This window comes from Fukomys damarensis, unplaced genomic scaffold, assembly GCF_012274545.1.
Source record: "Fukomys damarensis isolate Sample0158 unplaced genomic scaffold, DMR_v1.0_HiC HiC_scaffold_16, whole genome shotgun sequence".
Lineage (NCBI taxonomy): Eukaryota > Metazoa > Chordata > Mammalia > Rodentia > Bathyergidae > Fukomys > Fukomys damarensis.
The window spans coordinates 133,538,406-133,556,023 of NW_022900928.1; the positions used below are offsets into that span (position 1 = coordinate 133,538,406).

Here is a 17,618-nt window from a genome sequence, read left to right on the forward strand (position 1 = left end):
TATCATGTATCACCGTGCATCGGTTTTATACATTTCTCAAGCCATCAGTTCAAATAAATAAGCACTAAAGTATTACAAATATCCGCCCATAAAGAACTTACATTCCCAGGGCCTGCTTTTAAGGGATCCATTAACTTCATGAGCAACAGTAAGGTATGTGGGAAGGAAAGGGAAACTTAAGGACCAAATCCTGGGCTGAAGTCAGAGTCCCTGTTCCAGCCCAGGGCAGGAAACCCCACAGACCCTGGCAGAGCTCACCTGCCCCGTGCTCAGGGTCACGGGGGCTCTAGAGAGCAGCCTGTGGCTTCAGAAAGCTCTTCACCAGTTCTGGGGCCCACGGCTCTGCTCACCCCGAGCTGCTGTGTGTTCACACTTACTTTCCGTGTTTGCAGACCTAGAGAAAGAGCTGGTAACGCGGTTCCAGCTCCTGCATGAAGTGGCGGGCGAGAGGGAAGGCCATCCCTCAGCATCCAGGGCACTCAGAAGGCCAGCGGACCTGGTGCCTGGACACGGACCCCATCTCGGAACCGGCTGGCTCCAGAGTCCGGGGAGATGGGCGGTTCCCAGCCCGTGTCCTGGACCGCATAGGGCCACAGACGTGAGACCCCGGGTTGTCTTCATCGCCCAGGGCCTCCCCCGCCCCAGTCCTGCCTGCAGGATCCCCGTGGCTGGGGACCCCTGGGCGCAAAGTCCCACTCCGGATTCGAAGCCTCCAGCAGGCGCTCTGCTGAGTCCGTCTCCGTCTGTGAGGCGGAGGAACCAGCGTTCGCTCTGCAGAGGTGGGAAGGTGCCTCCTAGGTGCCCGCGCTGATCCCCGTGCCAGGAAGGGCCGAGGTGGCCACGCCTCTCCACCCGCCTCTCCCAATCCCCCGCCCAGCAAGGTGCGCCCGTCCTTCCCTCCCTCCACCCTTCGCCTGACCGGCTTGGGGTGAGGAGCGCGGAGCTTCCCCGACTCACTGCGCCCCAGGACTGACCGACCCGGCGCCAGGGATCCTGGTGGGCGGGGCGCGCCCACGTGACCGGCGGGGCCCGCGCTGGGCAGTGAGAGGCACTGCCCGGGCGCTCGGTGTGCGCCCGGCCTCCCCTTGCCCTGTCCCTCGCAGGACGGAGGAAGCAGCTCCGAGGGCCGCCCTGGCAAACGCCCAGCGTCCCCAGCAGCAAGGCCGGTGAGTGCACCCTGAAAGGGCACTAGGACCTGGGCCTCCCAGGCCCGCGGGTGTCAGAAGCCCCAGCACTGCCTCCAGACCTCGGTCCTGGTGCTGGGGTCCCCAGCTCCCCAAGGCCCACACCGCAAGCGTCTCCTGGACGCTGAGCAGAGGGACCTGGAACCCATCGAGGCAGAAGGGGTGGTTTTTATCCGAAGCCCTAAGACTGAGGCAGGACCCCAGGGCCCCAGGCTGTCTGGGGAGACCAAGTCCCCCTGGCATCTCAGCTTCCTTGGGGCAGAGAGGAGTGGGGGTCACGGCAGGAGGGGGCCCTGCCCTCTCCTGGCCCCCTAAGAGCCCAAGCTATTGGTATCATGTGTCTGCTGTGCAGAGCGGGACAAGGGGAGGGTGCGACCACTGCTGTGTCCCCACAACCTCAAGTCCCTACAAGAGGTGACCTTGCCCAGCACAGCACTACATCTGAAAATGGGGGCGGTGGCAGGTGCCTCACAGGTCGGCCAAAGACTTGGGACACGCTGGGCAAACACATGAGGAGCTCGAGGGCCTCACCATGAGATGCAGGCTGTGTGCTTCACACACACACACGCACACACGCACACAAACACACACTGACTCAAAAATAATTAGGGACGGGGCTGGAAGTAGGCACAGAGCTGGCAGGGGAGGGAATATCTGACACCTCCCCATCTGTGTGGCTGGGACGGCCTTTGCACTCTGACCGCTGGCTGCTTTTCTAAGGCCACTTCTGGAAGCTCTCTGGGGACCCCTTCCCTGCACCATCACGGCTTCCACAATTCTAACTTCCTAGCATTGTGCTGGGTGTCCAAAGAGCCATGGCACCAAACCATCACCCAGTCGGCTGGGGAGGCAGCCCGGGCAGAGCAGGGGCCTCTCCGGGGTGGCCAGGCTGGCTCCACAGTGCATCCAGCCTGGGCTTGACACAGAGACCAGGGCTGCGCTCTAGAGGCAGTGCAGAACTCACATCTCCACAGGTACGAGGTCACCAGAAACCTCCAGAGCGGGGGACACAGAGGGAAGGATGGGGACAGGGGAGCCAGGCTGCAGGGCACCGGTCGGGAGCTTCCAGGTGGGGCCTGTTCACCTGAGGGAAAGGGAACATATCTTCCTCGTGGAAATGTGCTCATTTTGCTGCTGACGAAAGCCAGAGGGGCCATGTGTGCCCACCACACACACGGGCGAGGCCCTGCCCAAGAAATAACCACACAGGCCAGCTCTGGGAGCAGTGCTCAGGAGGCAAAGGGTTAAAGTAGATGGTGCCACATGGACACCTCTGCCACACCTCTGTCAGCAGGAACGTGGCCACGCCATAGGCCCAGCACCTGAGTGAGCAGGAGCCCTGCCCCGGCTCATGGGCATCTCAGGAGGACCCTGCCTTGTTCCCCAATTCCCGCTGGCTCGGGTGGGTGACCCTCACCTTGCAACGGCTATGTTCCCAGGTTCCCAGGCTCCTTGGTCCCAAGCTGGCCCCACAGATGGTTAAGCCGAGGAAAAAAAATTGAGATTTCTCTTCCCCGTGGGCCCAAATAGGAATTCTGGTCTTGCGTGGAGGATGACAGCCCTCCTCGCAACCCAGCAGACTGGGGCAGGGCTGCCCCGCTGATCACACTGGCTCCATGCTCTCCTGCAGGGCCCTCCCAAAGCCCCCCCCATTAGGACCCCTACACCCCTGGGGAGGGCGTATGTCTCTAAGATTTGAAGTAAGATTAACGGCACAAACTGAAAGAGCCTTCTGGCTCAGGAACCCCGTGACTTGGCACTATCTGCCCAGAACTGGAACCCGGAACAGCGTAGCTGGCAGTGCCTGCCCTGACCCAGCACACACCCAGGGGCGCCCTGTCCTCAGCAGTGTGGTGTATCACACTCCTGTCCTCCTCAGTGGGGCACCAGGTGCAGACCCCGACCTTGGGGAATGGTGAAGTGGAGGCAACGGGAGTGCTGATTTACCTACGGCCCTACTGTGCCTGGCCCAGGAGCTGCCCCTCCCCTGCTGCCAGTGCCCTGGGCTGGGAAGCAGGTCCCCAAATGCCAAGGACTCTTGGCTTATGCCTCTCAGATCTGCTTGACTTTCAATTACTTCCTGGAAATCATTGGTGAGAATCTTAGAGCCTCTGCACTGCTGCTCACTGCATGGGGAGAGGCAGTCCCAGAAGATAAAGAGCCACGCTGGCCTGGGTCACCCGCTGTTCACTCCCGCACAGCCTCCAAAGCAGCTGCAGAGATTTGGGGGACCCTCTCTGTACCCCAGCTCTCTGAACCTCTTGCCCAGAAGGACTTGGGCAGGAGATGAAGGTTGGCACCAGGGCCCTGCTTTTCAGGTGATTTCCAACCCGTGAGCCTCCGACTTAGCCTTGCGCCATGTGTGTGTGCTTTTCCGCTCGTCGGAAAGGCAGTGACCCTGACTCCCCAAAACAAGCCCGGGGGCTGGAGCGTAGCTCAGCAGAAGGGCATTTGCCAGGCATACCAGAGGCCCTGAGTTCCATCCCTGGCAGTGCAAAACAAACCAACAAACAAAAACCCAGAGCCTCGTGAGCGTGTTCCCTTCTGTGATGGGAAGCCCCAAGTGTGCACTGCCGTGCCCAGACTTCCTCTCTTTCCACGTGGGTCCCCTGCACACCCGGCCACGGCTCTGGGGACTTTGCCCACTGGAACCCCCCTCTGGCCCACACTGTGGGTGTCCAGACCCCCACCTGCCTGGCGGGCTCCCTGGCTCCTGCATTTCAGGTTCCCACTTCAGCTGTCTGCATATGTGGCTGAGAAACCAAGGCCTTACAAGAAACAAGGATTGGGGAGAGGAGGGGATAGGTGTCCTCAGTGTGTAGTGACAGCGTCCTGGGACCTTTCTCTGCATCTGCTCCCTGGCCTCTGACCACCCCTAGAAAGAGAAAGAGCTTTTCCCTCTGTTTCCGCAACTCTCCCTCACACCCAGGATTGAAGTTTCTCACACCACCACATCATGGACACTGCTTCCTTGCTGGGAGAAGCTCAGCTGAGGGTCACGCTGTTTGCCACTCTGAAAATAGGATCCCCATGAATGCTGTCCTTATGATACTTTTTTTCAAAATTGATAAAAATGAATACATCCCAGTCACCCATCCAGTCACCCATCCAAGAACTTTCTATGCCAGTTTAGAAACCAGATGCTGTGTGTTCTAGGGAAATTCGTCTGTTCCCCAGGAGAGCTTTCTCGTCAAAAGTCCAAGCTCAACCGTCAGCCAGGTGTGGTGGTGCACACCTGTAATCCCAGCACTCAGAAGCTGAGGCAGGAGGCTCGCCATAAGTTCGAGGCCAGCCTTGGCTACATAGTGAGTTCAAGGACAGTCTGGACTACATAGAACCTATCTCAAAAAAAAAAAAAAAAAGTGCCAAAAGTTGATTTGAGAAGTCAGCAGTGAATAGTATGGGGGAAAACAACTCTGCTGAGTGAACTCTGCAGGGCAGAACAAGAGACAAAAGAAGACAAAAGCAAAAATAAAATACACCCTGCATCTGGGAAGCAGCATGGGCCATGGTGGAAAGTCGCTATAGGGGGCTCCCCACGGCACCTGGTCTTCTTTTGTGCTGCCCACATCTCATGGAAGCCTCGAAAAGTTCCACACACGGGGTCCTGGGAATTATTTGGCACTGTCCTGGGATCTCTTAACTGACAGACCCTGCCTATTTCCATCCTCGAGGGCTTTGCCACCCCCTTTCTCCTACATCACTGGGATCACAGGAATGTGCCGCCATACCCAGGTTTTTTCACTTATTGCAAGACAGAAAATATTTTCACAATAGTTTGGAGGACAGCCATGGAGCTCTGTGGGAATTTTCACCTCAATTACTATCTGCCTAGACAATGTCATTTTTCATAACTGGCCCCTTGTGTGGCCAAATCAAAGTACATTTCCAGCATGGAGCAAGCACATTTCTACAAGGAACACTTCCTCCTGCTCAGAACTTGGAAGGGAGGCTGGGCCTTCCAGTTGATGTTCAGGCTCCCACAGAGAGCGCACTGACAGGATCTCTGTCCCATGTTCTAGAGGAAGTGGTTTTAGTCCCTAGGAAGACTCACTGAACCCACTTATTATGGGTTAAAGCTGGCCTTCAGGTCCTTGTCCTCCAAACACGGGGGCCCCGGAACCCACTGTGGGTGGGTGTCATGGCAGCAGGTATCATGGCGGCACTCTTGTGAGTGTCATGGCGGCATCCTCACTAAAAGTGTCAGGGACAGGGCCTTTGTCAGGATGGAACACACCTTGGTGCTCCTGTGGCAAAGCACAACCTGGGACAGGGAAGGAATTGTGGCCCTCAGTGGAGAGATCATTGTCATGTGTCTCACAGGGAAAGGAGAGGAGGTGAGCCTGTGTGGCCCGGATTGGCAGCCATTCCCTTTTAACATCTGAGTGTGGGAACCTCCACAGAGACTCCTTGAAGTTCACCGAACTGCACAGGAGGTCTTCAAGGTCACCCATGTCCAGAAAACCACGTGTCCACCTAGGAACCATGTGGGACAGTGACTTTCCACTCCTCCTCTTACCTTGAGACATAGTGGACATGTGACCTCCTGGCACGGGTGTCCCTGAGCAACTGTGACCTTGCAGGTGTGACCTGGGCAGCGGCAGTGATGGACAGCAAACTGGACCTTTCCAAGCTCACAGATGAGGAGGCCCAGCACGTGTGGCAGGTGGTGCAGCGGGACTTCGCCCTCCGCACTCGGGAAGAAGAACGCCTGGCGTGAGTGTCCATGTGCGGGAGCCAGGGCACCCAGGTGGGCAGAGACAGGCGTGGGGTAAGTGGTGTGGACAGGGAGCTGTGATCTGGGGAAGGGCTCTGCTTCCAGGCCTGGTGTCCTCACCATTCAAACAGCACCTACCCACCCCTGAGGCCTGGCCTCACTCTGCCCAGGCCAGGATGCCCTCCCCTACTGAGTGGTACCAGGGCCTTGGCCCGTGGGGAGTGGACAGAGCTGGAGGTGGCACAAGGGGCTCTTGGTGTCCCTGGAACGTGCCCGGCTGTTGGAGTCCAATTGCTCCTGGGCACAGGCCGGCTCCTGCTCTCTTTGAGGGGCTCCTCTCCTCGCAGCGTGACCACACGTGGGTGCCACATCTCCTCACTGTCTCCTGCTCCCTCGGCCTCCTTCTGCCTCCCCTGACCTGGGTGCCTGTCACACACCAGGCCCTGCAGTTGTCGCTTCTGAGTGGTGTGTGGGTTGGGTCAGCCAGTAAAGAAGAGGTTGTGGAAGGTGAGGAAACCAGCCCAGCCTGAGCCTCCAAGAATGTGCGAAGCAAGCACAGGGCCCTGAGTTCGATTTCTGGTACCGAAAAAAAAGAGAGAATGTGCCAAGCAGAAGGGCTGCCACGGCTGACCAAGGACACCTGGAGTTGGGAGCAGATCGATCTGGGAGCTGGGATGGAGGTGAGGGTCAGAGGGAAGGTGGAGGTGAAGCAGGCCTTCCTCTGGGGCCTCAGAGCAGACAGTGGACTCTGGAGACGTGGTCGGTGGTACTTGGAAGAAAGAGCAGAAAAGTCATCCCATGGATTGATGTGGCTCTCAAGGATGGGAGGAGCCAAGGGCGACCCCAAGGTCATGGCCTGAGGAACCACCAGGACAGAGCTGAGGGCAGCCCTGTGGTCAAGAGTGGCTTCTTAGTCACCCAGAGCCCTGTGAGGCTCACATCCACACCGAGCGTGTTGTCCTGGGACCAATGGTGCTCAAAATATGTGCTGAATATTTACACTTTATAATGTGTTACATTAAGATACCTTGCCACGGATCCCCCTCAGAATCCTCTCTCTCACTTCAAACACGCTCATCCCATCGTTCTTACCACTTTCTGAAGCAGCTCTGGGAGTCCTCTTCCCTGATCAGAAATACAGTGACTGCTGCTGCCGAGCGCCATCCCACAGAAAGGCCGCTCATGAGAATGCAGCACTGTGTGTTCATCCATGTCGGGCACTGGGCCTGGCACTGTGTGACTTCTGGCCCTCCCCAAGGTCAAAAGGACCAAATTTAGCAATCGAGGCAGCTAAAGACACTCGCGGGAGAGGACTTGCAGAACTGCTGCAGAAAGAGGCAGAAGGACAGGATAAGGAATTCTTTGAGGGGTTAATGGCAAAGCATCTTTTACTATAATAAACCTTTTACATTTAAACGTTGGCTCTATTTTTCCATCGCACCTTGTGAATGTGCTGAGAGAGAACTGAGGTCAAGGACATGGGAGCAGGTGTCACTGCCGAGCAGACCTCCCTGTGCAGACAGCCTGAGACAGGTGGGCACTGCAGAGCCCGTTGGTTGGGTCAGCGGAGGACTGACTGCCTGTGTTGCTTCTCCTCTGTGTCTTGTTTGCTGTCCTATCATGGGTGTCTCTGAGGGTGGAGCTGCCTCTCCCCTAGCCTGAGTCCCTCCTGGCCCCTGGAGCGCAGCCCTGGGCACATGGTCATGAGGCCAGCAGCAGGCGGGTGGCCAGCACATGTGGCAACCCGTTCTGCTCCAGCAGGGCTGGCACCTGGAAAGAGCAGGACAGAAACCAGCAGAGAACAAAGACCTTTGCATCCTGGAGCCTAGAAATGTTCCTGCAGGGCCAGTGGCTGGCTCACATGCCAGGCGCCCAGTCTGAACTGGGATGACTTTTGAAATAATGAACCCCCTCTCTCTTCCCCATCTTGTATCATTTCATACTGCGTGTTTAGCCAGTTTCAACATAAATGTCACCATGCGTGGCTGCCACAGCCCTGCTTTCAGCCCATCTCCGTGTTTCCCCTTGGGCTCCTCCTCTCCCAGGTCCTGATTCTTGATCCTGAATCAACCACGGCTGAATGAGGCTCTCAGTTCCTCCATGTGGTGAATGCAGCAATTCAGGAAGTGCCTGGCTTGTAATGGCTCTGACGTATTCCCAAAGGGACACCCGCTGGGCGGCCTGGCTTGGAGAACACACCGAGGCTGTGGACAGAACAAAGTGAGCATGCAGGGGACACTGCGAAGCCAGGTTTGCTGAGAAACAAGCCATTCGCCACCTGGAAGAAACGCCCATTGGGGACACTGCCAGGCTCTTGCGCCATGAATGCCCCTGGAGTCCCTCACTCCTGTCACTTGGGCGGTAAAAGGTCATCACATGCTGTTATTGCTAATGTCATGCATGCACAGTGGTGCCAAAGTGACCCCTGGAGGGCACACACGGGAGCAGCCCCAGCCTGCGAGCCCTGGAGCCTCAGCTGGACACAGGAGCCTGCCCAGTCACTTGGGTGGGTCCTGCTCAGTGTATGGTTTACTAGCTCTGGTGCTTATCTAAAGTCCTGTCAGCAGCTGCTTCCTGCACGGTGGGGCAGCACTGGGCTGTGGCTGCAGCAGAAGTGATCGGACGGCCCTAAGGCCAGGAGGAAGGAGCAGACGGGCATCGCGGACGGACGTGGTGAGTCACACCTCAGGCTCCGTGGAACACCCTGCTCTGAAGGGCACAGCCCGTAAGTCAAATATTAGGCTGTTAACCTTCCCAGAAAGGCAAATAGGTGCTAAGGAGGAGTTTCAATCTCTGCAAACAGCCAGGAATTCCTGAGACAATCGGTGCAAGATCTCTCAGTGAGAGACGTGGGCGACTGTGGCTCAGGGGAAAATGGCAAGAAGAAGAAACTGGAAGGCCCCTCAGCTGGGCCACTTGGCCCGACAGATGGGCAACTCTAGGCTGGAAAAGCAAGGTGAAAACAGGAAATCGGCAGCCTGCTCAGGGCCTGAACTCTGGCTTTGGTCTAAGACCACTGACGAAGTCTCTGGAGCTCTCGGGCTCTGTGACCTGTCACCCAGGCATCACTGCTTTCTTCCTCCACGTCATCTCCATCACCATCACGGCCGTTCCACCAGGAGGACCTCCAGAGACAGCACACTTCTCTCCCTCATGGTCCCTCCCGAGATGGATCCATGTCACGAGGACTGGGGTCTGTGACTGACCCCTTGTCACTGTTAATCCCTTCCTCCTCCTTCCCTGCTGTCCCCTGCGAAACCTTGGTTTCCTGGTTGCCAGGATGTCCGTCATCCAGGTCCTCCTTGGACTCTCTTTTCAGTCATTGGGAGCACATCCTCAAGCTGTCTTCTCAGAAGTGTCTTGGGGTGTGCGTTTGGTATCTGAGAATGTTCCCCTTGGCTGTGGGTAAAACCCCAGCTCCCACACTCCCTGCAGAACCCCGGGGATGTTGCCCTCCCAGGGCAGACAGTACAATGTCGTGCCACCACCCCCAAGAGATACATGACCATGCCCCTATACCAAGAGTCTGGCAACGTTTTAAGCCCAGCAAAGGAGAACAAAGGTGGCAGGTAGAATCAAGGCTGCTGGTTAGCTGAGCTGGCTGTGGGGAATTGCCCTGAATCTTCTGCGTGGGCCCAGCACATGGTGGGAGCCTTATAAATAGGAGGAAGAAGGAAGCAAGGAAGAAAGAGGTCAGACTGAGCCCCGCCACAAGTTGATTTCAGCTCAGAAGTCCCTGTGTCAGACCCGGGACGTCCAGACCTGCAGTCTGGGCCCCAGAACTGTAAGATACAGCGCACCTCCATGATGTCGTGGTTCAGAATTCATGGCCTCAGTCATTCGCAAATTTTTCCATAGAACCTAACTAATAATTGCGGAAACCCCTGAAATTAAGGGGAAACCACAAATATCCTCTGCAAATTATTTTTTTGGTGGAAGGTTTGCAAGGAGCCAATCTGAGTGCATTGTTCAGTTCTCCTCACTGCTGATTGGCTGCTGCCCTGCAACCCATGTAACAGGCTGCTCTAGCCGCCTGTGGCTGTCTCCAGGGTTCTGGTTTTGTTCTTAAAGCTCCAAGATCCCTAGGGTGCTGCTAAAACACCCTGCACCTTCTAAGCCTTTATTAATACAGTATTTTATTAAAGTAAATTACATAACTGTGAGAGGCATAGTGAAGGTAGAGTTTAAACTATAAAAATAGGCATTTATAGGCTATTTTTGTGACTGTATCTGAAATTTGACAAGTCCCAGATGCTCTAGGAACATAGCCCCCCTGAATTTCAGGGGTCCATTGTTGTTGTTTTGCACCGGGAATGTGTGAGCTCTGGTCTGGCGGCACAGGGTGCGAATCCACTGCCCCTCACTTCCGGCTGGCCTCCTGTGATGGAGGTGGCTGCCCCTCACACTTAGGCCAGCAGCTCTGCTGCTCCTCTGCTGCAGCATTCTCCAGCTGGGAACACCTTCAGGCGTCCCTAGTACGGTCCCTGCTTGTGTGGCCAGAAACTCACACCCCGCCAAGCTGTGCCAGATGTGCAGTTCTCCTGCTTCCTGTCTGACTCCAGATCCCCACACCCTGGGCAGGAAAACAGGTTTGGGGCCCTCTGACCTCCCACCCTCCCCTGCTCCACCTGGCCTCAGCTCCCTCCTCATGTCCCCCAGAGTTTGGGCCTCACTCGAGGTTGGGCCCTGCGTGAGGATCTTGTGGCCCTTGCTGTGATGGAGTCCATGGGGTCTGGACGCCATGCACTGCCACTGGCCGCCCCGCTCCCCATCCTGCTGAGCGTGGCCTAAGCACCACAGGGACGTCAACCCCCAGGGCCCTGACACCAGCACAAGTGCAGCGCGTGCCACGCAGCTGCTGTACCTGGAGGAGGGGCCTCTCCCCTTACTTTCACACACGCCACCTGCTCTCATCAGAGCTCCACCCCAGGAAGGGCAGAGCTGGACTGTAGGTGAGGCCACTTCACCCTGCCTCTGCTCTCGGCACCTCCGCACCCGCCATGGCCAGGGGGCCCCGTGCTGTCGCCTGTCATCTCCCTCTTTTCCTCAGAGACACTGCATTCAGGGAACTCCATCATCCCGCCCCGTGTCCCCCCATCACAGCTCCTGACGTGGTTCCCAGGCTAACCCAAGAGCACTTGCTCCATGCCCCTGTTGTCCCCACTGTCTGGGACCCACTCACCCCTGAGGATTCATTTGCCTCTCTGTTGCCGCCGCTGCATTCCTTTCTCTGCACCCTGAAGGGAAAAGCAAACTGAATTCAAAACCAGCAATTCTCAAGCCATTAAGCCTCTGTTTCCCTGTACATTATTAAATTACCAAGAACCCCCAGAGTTGTTATTTATGTTCGTTACAGCTATCAATATGCACTACCTTAGGACTTAAAATTAGGAGTCTTGTCTATTCATTCATTTACGAATAATAGCAATAAGCCACTTACTTTTACAAAAGCATCCTTTTTATGAAAAAATGACTTTTTCGGAAGCAAAAATTGTGACTGAGAAGAGTGGCATTGGTCTATGTTTTCAAGACTCCCTTCAACATCTGGTGTAGCACAAGTCAGCAGAGTTCCACCTTGCCCTGCATGCAGTGTGCTATACGGGCAGAAGTATTGGGGGTCTAGCCTAACACACATCTGTAGCTGGGAAATGGAGGGGCAGCCTGCAGCCTTCTGTCAGATGATTAAGGACACCGTGTTCCATTACTACTTGAAGACCCAGCCCTTGGTCATTTCCTCGAGGTTGGTTGTGAGTGGACTCTGAGAGATCACTGACCTTTACCTGCTCCGTTACCTTAAGTCACTACTCTCTCTGTCTTGCACTTGGAGAGAATCTCCTACCCATGTGTGATTTTTGTGACGCTGTACACTGTCATTTAGCACACACACTGCTTCACTGAGTAATGCAGGTCCCAAAATGAATATGTCTTATTATGCATGACAAAGGGAAACCACAGAACTCTCTCCAGGCTGGAAACTGTCAAGCTCAGAGAAAACTCAAGCGAGTTTCCTTTTCCAACATTCTACTTTGTGTTTGAAACTTTTAATTTTGTCAGTGGCGATAAATACTGTGGTCCTTTTCCTTGAAGTGGCAGGCTCACTTTGCTCATTTTGGAGAAAATAAGAAACTGCCAAACAGCCCAGTCAGAATAGTTTACCTCTCAGTTCTTCATCCAAGTGAAAATGGTATTTATAATAAAAGTTCCCAGTTCAGGTCAACATTCAGACAACTGCCCAGTTCTCACATCAAAACATCCACATTTGTATTCCAGTATTCAGTAGAGAGACTGTGTGTCCTCTTCCTGCAGAATACTAAAAAGGCATGCACTCAGGGGTCAAGATTCAAAAAGAGTAAGAAGTTTTACTGCTTCATCAAGGTTGGACTTAAATGAAACTCTGTTTTTCTTTTTTCTTTTTCTTTTTCTTTTTTTTTTCTTTTTTTTTTTTTTTTTGGTGCAAAATACAATGACTGCTAGTCCGTTTGGTACCACTGCTTTGATTTGTGATAAAACCTTAGTGGCTTTGACCTCCATTGCTTTTGCATCTTTGGTGCAGGCATCAAAGAGAAAAAAAAGAAAAGTAAATGATGTCTTAATACTATTCAAATAGCTTTGGGCTTATAAATTTTCCTAAAGGATCTCAGGACCCTCCAGAGGCCCCCAGACCACATGCTGAGAATCATTTTTTTTTTCTTTTGAGACAGGGTCTCACTATTTAGTTCAGCCTGGCCTTGAACTCAGAGTGATCTTCCTGCCTCAGCCTCCTAAGTGTTAGGATTATAGGTGGGTGCTTTGGCCTGCTGAGAACCACTATTCTAGATCACTGGATTTGATATTCCATGGTAGGAATTCTGTTCTCCCCTCCACTGTCACCCAGAGCTCCTAGCCATCTTTATTCAACCAGCGCTTTACTCTCTATCTGCACAGCCGGTGGTCTTTCCACCTCAGCCTGGCATCTTCCTCCTCTCCTTCCCCTCCCTCCTTGAGACTCTGCCTTCTTGCACCCCACTGAGCACAGTAAGCAGCTTGCTTCAGGTGTCCTGATTCTGATGATGAATCCCATTCTGGAAACCTCTTCCTGAAGGTGGCCCTGACTTGGGGCCTTATGCTGGCCTTTTTCCTGCCGATGCTTGGATAGTTAGGACATCTGGTTGACCTGGTGTTTGGTATGAAAGCAGTGTGTGACGGGCTCTGTCCCCACCCTCTGCAGCCCCAGCTTTGGCTATGTGCCCAGCAGCCAAAAAGAGTCCCCTGGTCTCTCATACGGGTCTTCTCTGCATCCCTTCCTGCTCTCCAGCTATGAAGAAGGAATTTATGTTTTGTTTTGTTTTGTTTTGTTTCATTTTTTTTTTTAAGATAGGATCTCACTATGTAGTTCAGACTGGCCTTGAACTCACTGTTTAGCCCTCACTGGCCTCATATTCGTGGCGATATTCCTGCCTCAGCCTCCAGAGTTCTGGGATTACAGTGTGCACCACCATGCTCAGCCAGGAAGTTATGCTCTAAAGAACCTGAAGCAAAGTATAGATTCAGCACCCAAAGACATCAGTGGCCAGCCAGCTCTTCAGGGACCCTCCAGAGCCTCCTCTTATTAAGAAGAAATTAATAGCCTGGGTGCTGTGCACCTCAAATGTCCTCTTCTTCCTTCCTGTCTGGTTCTACACCCAATCCACCCCACTCTCACTCTTTCTGGGGAGCTGATGGGGAAAAAGCTGGACAAGCCCAACAGGAGTAGGGTGGCCTCCAGGTTCCCCGGTGGATACAGATTTGGTGAGAGTAGGAATGCCCTTCCATGGGGCTTCGTGGTTCTCTGAGGCAAAGGCTGCTGGCTGACACAGCTTTATCTACTCCAACCAGGGGTGACGATATTCCTTCTAGATTCCTGAAACCATTTGCTCATCTTTTCTCAGTTTCACAGCTGTCACAGGAGTCTTATTCTAAGTCTTTGTGAGTACAGTAGCCCTCCCTCATCCTGAGAAGATGTTCCAAGACCCCACGGGTGCTGGACACTGTGGACCATGCTGAACCTGTATACATGCTGCTTTTTCTCACATCCACACACCAATGATAACATTTAATTTATAAAGTAGGCATAATGAGAGGTGAATAACATAACTAATAATAAAATAAGATAATTATAAAAATACAGTGTATTAAAACTTCTGTGAATGGAGTCTCTGTATCCCCCTTTATCTCATTCAAAATACGTTCTTGTCCTGTGCCTGGCGCTCTTGTCCCCACGAGTGGACGATGGAATGAGTAACAAGGAAGGAATCGGTGACATGCATCATGCCACTGTGAACCAGAGGTGGCCTCCTGACCCCTGTTCCCTGGCCACCCACTGACGTGTTCCCCTAACACTGAGAGCCTCAGCACTCTCAGAAGACAATGGCACATCTCACCCTTCGCTGTCACAATAAATGGATTAATTTTATCTCATCTCAAACTAAAAATATTGTGCTTGGCAGTCATTCTCTGACACTCAGGACAGAAAGGCGCATTCATCTCTATCCGGGCTGCGTTGCCCTTGGCGAAGCCACCAGGAAGCTGTGTTTGAAGCCCGGTGGTCTCCAGCTGTGGCTTGAAGAACTTCCGGGTGCTGGGTTACTCCTGCCCTGGATCCTCACCATGCCAGGCCACTTCAGTCGCTCCCCAGGAGAAGCCTGAGGCCTTCCCATGCTGGGAGAGGCCCCGAACAGCACCTGGCTTTTCCTCAGGACTTCAGCCCTGTGAGCGAGGGCACAGCACCCAACATCCAAAGCAGTCTCACTGGTTTGGGATGGGCTCGCTGTCTTCTGCACATGAGAATTCGTGTGTGTGTGTGTGTGTGTGTGTGTGTGTGCGCGCGTGCATGCATGCAAAAATAAGACATCTAGGCTATTTCTTGTTCCCGTATTTCCACAGGCAACTGAAGGGCAAAATTAAGAAGGAGAGCTCCAAGAGGGAGCTGCTCTCCGACACAGCCCACCTGAACGAGACCCACTGTGCCCGCTGCCTGCAGCCCTACCGGCTCCTGGTGAACAGCAAGAGGCAGTGCCTGGACTGCGGCCTCTTCACCTGCAAACACTGCAGCCACTCCCACCCGGAGGCACAGGGCTGGCTGTGCGACCCCTGCCACCTGGCCAGGTGAGCAAGGCCCAAAGTCAAGCCTGAGGGTCCCGGGCCCAGCGTGTCCCTCTGAAGGGGCTCGCTGCAGAAGTGGGACCCTGGGGTGCGTGGCGTTTGCACACACCTGTGCGGCACACAGCAGTGCATGGCCTGGGCTGGTGTCCCCGCAGGGTGGTGAAGATCGGCTCGCTGGAGTGGTTCTACCAGCACGTGCGAGCCCGTTTCACACGCTTCGGGAGCGCCAAGGTGGTGCAGTCCCTATGTGGACGGCTGCAGGGCGGAGGTAAGGAGGGGACCCGGGATGTGCTAGTGCCCAGGCCTGAGATGATGCTTCCTGAGAAACAGGTTGCTTTGGGAAGAGAGAGACAGACAGACACATTGACCAAATTGCCTTCCAAGAGATGGGCAAACCTTCACATCCCTCCGCTACTTCCATCTCCTGGGAAGCCCCACGTGCTGTGAACATCCCCACTGTTTAAAACTGTATTTTTTTCTGGAGCTTTATAGCAAGTGGAGAATACACAGCTAGGTTCAGTTCCCCAACCTGGAGCTCCTGCCTGTGTGTTGATGGTGCACTTTGCCTGGCCATCCAGCTTGGGGCCCGCACATCCCACACACTTCTGGTGAACAGCAGGCCTGAGAGAAACCTATCTAATTCAGCCACTCACTCTAGTCTTTTGAATCCAAATCTTTATTTCATGATGCCCTTAAACTACACGACATATTCTTCCCACCATCCCCTTAACATATTTGGAAAGAGGAAATCACAAGGGAGGGTTAGGGATTCAGGCTTTGACCTTGAAGTGAAATTGAGCAGTTGGGGGATCTGGTTTTCCCTGTCCCCTGGATCCTAGGCCTCTGCCTGCCTAGCACTCATCCAGCCGGGCAGCTCACCAGGCCTGGCGTGTGGGTCCCAGCTTCCTGGGTCTCATCTGCAGGTCCACACAGTCCCCAGCATGCCCAGTGGGTTCCATGCAGCGGATGCCCCACACAGCAGTGCAGATGCCAGCTTCCAGCTGAGGCGTCCTCACAGTGCCCCAAGCTTTTTTCAAGGCTTGCCTCTGGACTGGCCCCTTACTAGAACCCAAAGCCCAGTGGGCAGGGAGGAGCAAGAGCTGGGTACTGCTGGCCCTCAGGCATCAGAGCCATGGACAGAGGCACCAGCCTGTGACCACTCTTAGCACCTGGCATGGAAGGGCATGGGCTGGCACCGCTCCGTGGGTGGAGCTGAATTAGGGACAGAGATGACGTGGGAAAGGCTGTCCCCCGTCGGTGCTACTGCTCTGGGTCTCAGGCTGGGGCCCCTCCACCCCACTGAGCCGGGCCCGCACCAAGGAATACAGCCCCACAGAGACCCCACCAGCCCCATTAGACACCGAGGACCAGGCCTCACCCTTGGGGAGGCTGACTGCCAGGGCCAGCCTGGGCTCAGGAAGCTGGACTTGACAAGGTCACAGTGAACCTGTTGGTTTCAGATATGTCACCACTGAGGGCCAGTAGGTGGCGCTGCTGGGCAACAGAAAACAAAACGAGGCCCGCTGTCCTCCACCCCTGTTCCCTACAGCCCCTTGTGCCTTGGAAGTGGGTCTGAGAACAGCACGCACACCCCGGGGCCCCACCTGGGCAGTGAGGCCCTGGGCTGCATTCTCCCTGGCTGGCCCTGGACAGATCAGCCCAGGAAGACAGGGTGCAAGGACAGAAGAGGGAAAAATGGGATAATTACACCTTTAAAAAAAAAGTATTCAGTGTTTAGTGTTGGGTGGTGCACACCTGTAATCAGAGCATTCAGCGAGGCTGAGACAGGGGGATTTTGAATTCAAGCCCAGCATAGGCAACCTGGTGAGTTAACATAAAAAAAGTTTTAAAGGTTGGGAGTGGAGCTCAGCACAAAGGCCCTGGGTTCAGTGACCAGTTCAAGAAAAATGTAGAGCCAGGGATTTAGCTCAGTGGTTCTGCCACCTGCCTCACAACTCCAAGGTTCCAAGTTCAATCCTTTGTACAAAAGAAAAAAAGAAAGAAAAAGTATTAATTTTTTTTTAAGATTAGAGTCCACGTGGTTGGGGATTTAGCTCAAAGGTACCACTACCTGCCTTGCAAGCATAAGGTCGTGAGTTCGATCCCTGGTACCAAAAAAAAAGTAAGAGTCCACGCTTTGAAACCTGACTGTACCCTGCACCTGGGAGGCAGCTGCCCTCTTCTTCCGATCTTAGAGTGGGCTGTGCTTCCTGGCTTTACTCCAGGTCACAGGCTGTGCTGGGGACGTGGGCTGACCCCGGCTCAGCTGAGCCCCCAGAGAATGCCTTGTCTTGGGGTCTGCTAGGCCAGGCCTGGAGCAGCAGGGCCCCAGGGTCACTTGCTCAAGTGACTCCCTCTGGTTTCTGCTCCATCTGAAGTGAGGCCCTGAAACCCTGTGTGGAGTCAGGAATGCAAAAAATCCTTCAGATTTTCGTAGCATGACTTGGTCAGGCAGATGGATGGTGAGCATGGCTAGAACTCTGTCCCAGGCTGGGGAGAGCTCAGAAGCCTCCCTCCCTCCTGCGGCAGAGCCCATCTCGGGGTCTCCCCATGGTGGGCTGGGTGAGCCTCTGTCGGTCTGCACCCTGGCTCTGTCA

The 17,618-nt window shown here is 54.6% G+C and overlaps 1 protein-coding gene across 6 annotated transcripts in view; it reads left to right on the top strand.

Annotated features, from left to right (window-relative positions):
• Nucleotides 1-915: 915 nt before the first annotated feature.
• Nucleotides 916-17,618, top strand: part of Mlph (melanophilin) — a 35,923-nt gene continuing 19,220 nt past the window's right edge. For 3 of the 6 annotated variants that reach the window (XM_010626134.2, XM_010626139.2, XM_010626137.2), the window contains exons 1-4: nucleotides 916-1,166; nucleotides 5,768-5,955; nucleotides 14,803-15,024; nucleotides 15,177-15,289. In XM_010626134.2, coding sequence (XP_010624436.1) covers nucleotides 5,825-5,955; nucleotides 14,803-15,024; nucleotides 15,177-15,289 — 466 coding nt within the window. In that variant the 5' untranslated portion in view covers nucleotides 916-1,166; nucleotides 5,768-5,824. The remainder of the gene's footprint in view (nucleotides 1,167-5,767; nucleotides 5,956-14,802; nucleotides 15,025-15,176; nucleotides 15,290-17,618) is intronic. The other 3 variants (XM_010626135.2, XM_010626138.3, XM_010626136.2) reach the window with 2 other exon arrangements.